The following is a 3,849-nucleotide window of genomic DNA, read 5'->3' on the forward strand; positions in this document are numbered from 1 at the left end:
AAACTGGTATGAAATTTGGAGAGGATAAATGGAAATAGGATAGAAATTCATTTAAAAGAAACCAGGTAGAAATTGAAAAAGTAATATAAGGGGGAGAGAATATTACAATAATATTGTTGAAGATATGAAGATGACTTGGATACCTTGTGAGAACGATGAAAAGAAATGGTAGAGGAAACAGGGGGCTGAGAAAAATCTGTTGGACCATCAGGGGAACGAAACTTTAATAAAAATAAGGAAACATAAAAAGAGAGACGGAATTACTTGCCAAACGGCCGTGTGAAAATTAACAGTGTTCCTCCGAATAAACCATCTAAGCTATCCTGGAGATTTTTTATTTTATGTTTAATAAATCTTTAAACTTTAAATTTTATATCTAAAATTGATAGTTTTTTAAAATTCATATAATTAAATTAGATTCAAACTTTAAATATTATGATTCTATTAGATACAAAATTTAATTTTATATGGATTAATTTTTAAAATATGTCAAATATATATCACCTATTAGACACAGTTAAAAATTATTCAAAGATTCTATTGGACACTTTTAAAAGTTAAAGGCCTATTAAATACAAAGGTGAAAATTAATAGATCTATTAGACTCACTTTAACATTCAAATTAAAGATTCATTGGGCATAAATGTAATTAAAGCTTAAAGATTAAACCTGTGATTAAAAAAAAGTGTATTTAAGATAATTGATCAGGAATAAGATTGGGTATATATATATACGCCACTATAATTATTCTCTTGGCACTGGAGAAATTATTAATCATCTATGGAATATACTTCGTAAAGAATAAAACAACGAGGTTGACCCACACGTGTTTTCTACTCCAGAAATCATGGATAGCTAACCTCTAATATAAGTAAATATTTGGTGTTGGAGAGGATTGTGGGCATTATTTTTAGGGAAACTGCAGAGAAAAAGTTGGTAGTTTGAGTGGTTGAAAATTTGAGCCGAACGTGTATATAAATGAAGGATTGGAAGGATTAGGCATCGGGGAAGGGGACAAGAACCCATCTTCTTACGAATTTGGGGGATACATATCCTGCTCGACAATCGACAAGAAGGGCGGAAATATCAAAAGAGAGAGAAGGGGGCCGGGAGATAGATGGCGGGGTTGGGGTTGATGTTTACCATGCTGCTTTGCCTTTTGGCTGCAGCAATGATGTCAACGGTCCGTGGTGAGGACCCTTATTTCTTCTTCACATGGAACGTCACCTATGGCACCATCTCTCCCTTGGGTGTTCCCCAACAAGGCATTCTCATCAATGGCCAATTTCCCGGACCTAATATCAACTCCACAACCAACAATAACTTGGTCGTTAACGTCTTCAACAACCTGGATGAACCCTTCCTTCTGCATTGGTAGGGCGTATTTATATTTGTGTTTACATGTTCATTCATCTTCATTCATCTCAATTAATGCTCATACAAACAAAATATTAAATTGGACCTGCAGGAGCGGTATTCAACATAGAAAGAATTCGTGGCAAGATGGACTTCTTGGAACTAATTGCCCAATCCCACCGGGGACAAACTTTACCTACCATTTCCAAGTTAAGGACCAAATTGGAAGCTACTTCTACTACCCATCAACTGCCATGCACAGGGCAGCAGGAGCCTTTGGCGGCCTTCGTGTGAATAGTCGTTTACTCATTCCTGTCCCTTATGCTGACCCTGAAGATGATTACACTGTCCTTATTGGTGACTGGTACATCAAGAGTCATTCTACCCTAAAAAACTTTTTAGATAGCGGTCGCTCCCTCGCTAGACCTGACGGTGTCCTCATTAACGGGAAGACTGCAAAGGGTGATGGAACCGATGAGCCGCTCTTCACTATGAAGCCTGGAAAGACTTACAAGTACCGAATCTGCAACGTTGGATTGAAGACAACTCTTAACTTTAGATTCCAAGGCCACACCATGAAGTTGGTAGAGATGGAGGGCTCTCATGTCGTCCAGAACGATTACCAATCACTTGACATCCACGTGGGACAATGCTTTTCGGTGCTAGTCAGAGCCAACCAAGAGCCGAAGGATTATTACATGGTTGCATCCACTAGATTTATTAAAAGCCTTCTTGTCGGTAAAGGCATTGTTCGATACACTAATGGCAAAGGCCCCGCCTCTCCTGAAATCCCCGAAGCACCCATGGGTTGGGCTTGGTCCCTCAATCAATTTCGTACCTTTCGTTGGAACCTTACTGCCAGCGCTGCTAGGCCTAATCCCCAAGGCTCGTACCATTATGGTTCCATCAACATTACCCGCACCATCAAGCTAGTCAATTCAGCGACTAAGACCGATGGTAAGCTGCAATACGCCATAAATGGTGTCTCCCATATTGACCCTGAAACTCCGTTGAAGCTTGCAGAGTATTTCGGAATTGCTGACAAAGTCTTCAAGTATGATACCATTTCTGACGAGGGACCGACAGAAAGTGCAACCACGGTGACTATTGCTCCTAATGTTGTTAATGCAACCTTCCGCAACTTTGTAGAGATCATATTTGAGAACCACGAGAAAAGCCTCCAATCATGGCATTTTGATGGCTATTCCTTCTTTGCTGTTGCGTAAGTATCATCAAACAAAAATAATTATTAATGCATATAATATTAATTTTGTATTCCCAATTTACACATGGCTAATGAATTGATCAATTTTTCTTTCACAGTATTGAGCCTGGGAGATGGACACCGGAAAAGCGAAAGAACTACAATCTTCTAGATGCCGTGAGTAGACATACAATTCAAGTCTTTCCTAAGTCATGGGCAGCCATTCTTCTTACACTCGATAATGTTGGAATGTGGAACTTGAGATCTGAGTTGACAGAAAATCGTTACTTGGGACAACAACTCTACATCAGTGTTATTTCACCCGCTCACTCCCTCAGAGATGAGTACAACATCCCAGATAACGCTTTGCTTTGCGGTTTAGTCAAGGGCATGCCATTGCCCAGGCCATATACCATTTGAGACAACTCATCCAGCCTCCAACACTTCAATTGAGAGACTATGATATTAATAGGGGTGGTCATGAATCTCCCAATAAGTTACTACTATATATTGGGAAATTCATGAAAACCTTTGCTGATTGGAAAACCCTGATCAAAAGATCCCTTCGATAAAAGGGGAATAGGAAGTGTGTAACTACTATTGCAACTAAGGAAAGATTTAATAACAAAAGACTTTTCTCCAGGGAACAACCAAGCAAGCTGCAGAAATAGTTTCGAATATTTTCTTAAACCAACTCAATAAGAGAGGAAGGCTATTATGCTCTTTTGCACATATATAGGTACTTTTCTAAACGCTCTCTAAAAGGAAAAAACTTAATCAATGGGGTCGCGAATTATAGACTCTAATGCTTTAACCATATAACAAAGTGTCTATGATGACTATAGACAATTAGATATATGAGAGAGAATTTTAAAAATTGTATTTCAAACCTATATAAAATCAACTTGCATCCAGCTAGACTATGATGGGAATGGAGAGTATAAGGATTTGTAAGCTGTTGAAGTGTTGACTAAAAATTCAAACGGATGAACAATATGAATCAAGGGATTAGGGGTCACTTAGCTTGATTTTTGGCCAAATTTTCAAAACCTGAGTTTTCTATACTTTTGCTTATCTCAGCAATCTCAACAAGAATGCCAAAAGACACGAATTGCCATTCTCCCCCTCGATAAATATGAAAATCAATTTTAGTTTCCTTCATCTCTCTCCTCTCTCCCTCTCTTTTTAATCTTTTTCATAAAATATGTGATTCTTAATTCCCTACTTCCTCTCTCTCTCCTCTATCCAAAAAAATGTTTTCCTCACAAACTTCGTAGGTCACTGGTGGC

At 38.3% G+C, this 3,849-nt stretch overlaps 1 protein-coding gene across 1 annotated transcript; it reads left to right on the plus strand.

Moving 5' to 3' along the window:
• Nucleotides 1-996: 996 nt before the first annotated feature.
• On the plus strand, nucleotides 997-3,202 carry LOC111008621 (L-ascorbate oxidase homolog). The gene is made up of 3 exons (XM_022281368.2): nucleotides 997-1,374; nucleotides 1,469-2,578; nucleotides 2,680-3,202. The coding sequence occupies exons 1-3, from the start codon at nucleotides 1,118-1,120 to the stop codon at nucleotides 2,978-2,980; spliced, it is 1,668 nt and encodes a 555-aa protein (XP_022137060.2). The 5' UTR covers nucleotides 997-1,117; the 3' UTR covers nucleotides 2,981-3,202.
• The last annotated feature ends 647 nt before the right edge of the window (nucleotides 3,203-3,849 follow it).

The sequence above is a fragment of the Momordica charantia genome, assembly GCF_013281855.1.
Source record: "Momordica charantia cultivar OHB3-1 chromosome 3 unlocalized genomic scaffold, Mcharantia_2.0 BLBB01000003.1, whole genome shotgun sequence".
Classification (NCBI taxonomy): Eukaryota; Viridiplantae; Streptophyta; class Magnoliopsida; order Cucurbitales; family Cucurbitaceae; genus Momordica; species Momordica charantia.

Bases quoted from the DNA above. Each gene is read 5' to 3' on its own strand.
- LOC111008621 (XM_022281368.2), top strand. From the start codon at position 1,118: ATGGCGGGGTTGGGGTTGATGTTTACCATGCTGCTTTGCCTTTTGGCT. The intron at 1,375-1,468 runs GTAGGGCGTATT...TTGGACCTGCAG, and splicing joins GAACCCTTCCTTCTGCATTG to GAGCGGTATTCAACATAGAA. The intron at 2,579-2,679 runs GTAAGTATCATC...TTTCTTTCACAG, and splicing joins TATTCCTTCTTTGCTGTTGC to TATTGAGCCTGGGAGATGGA.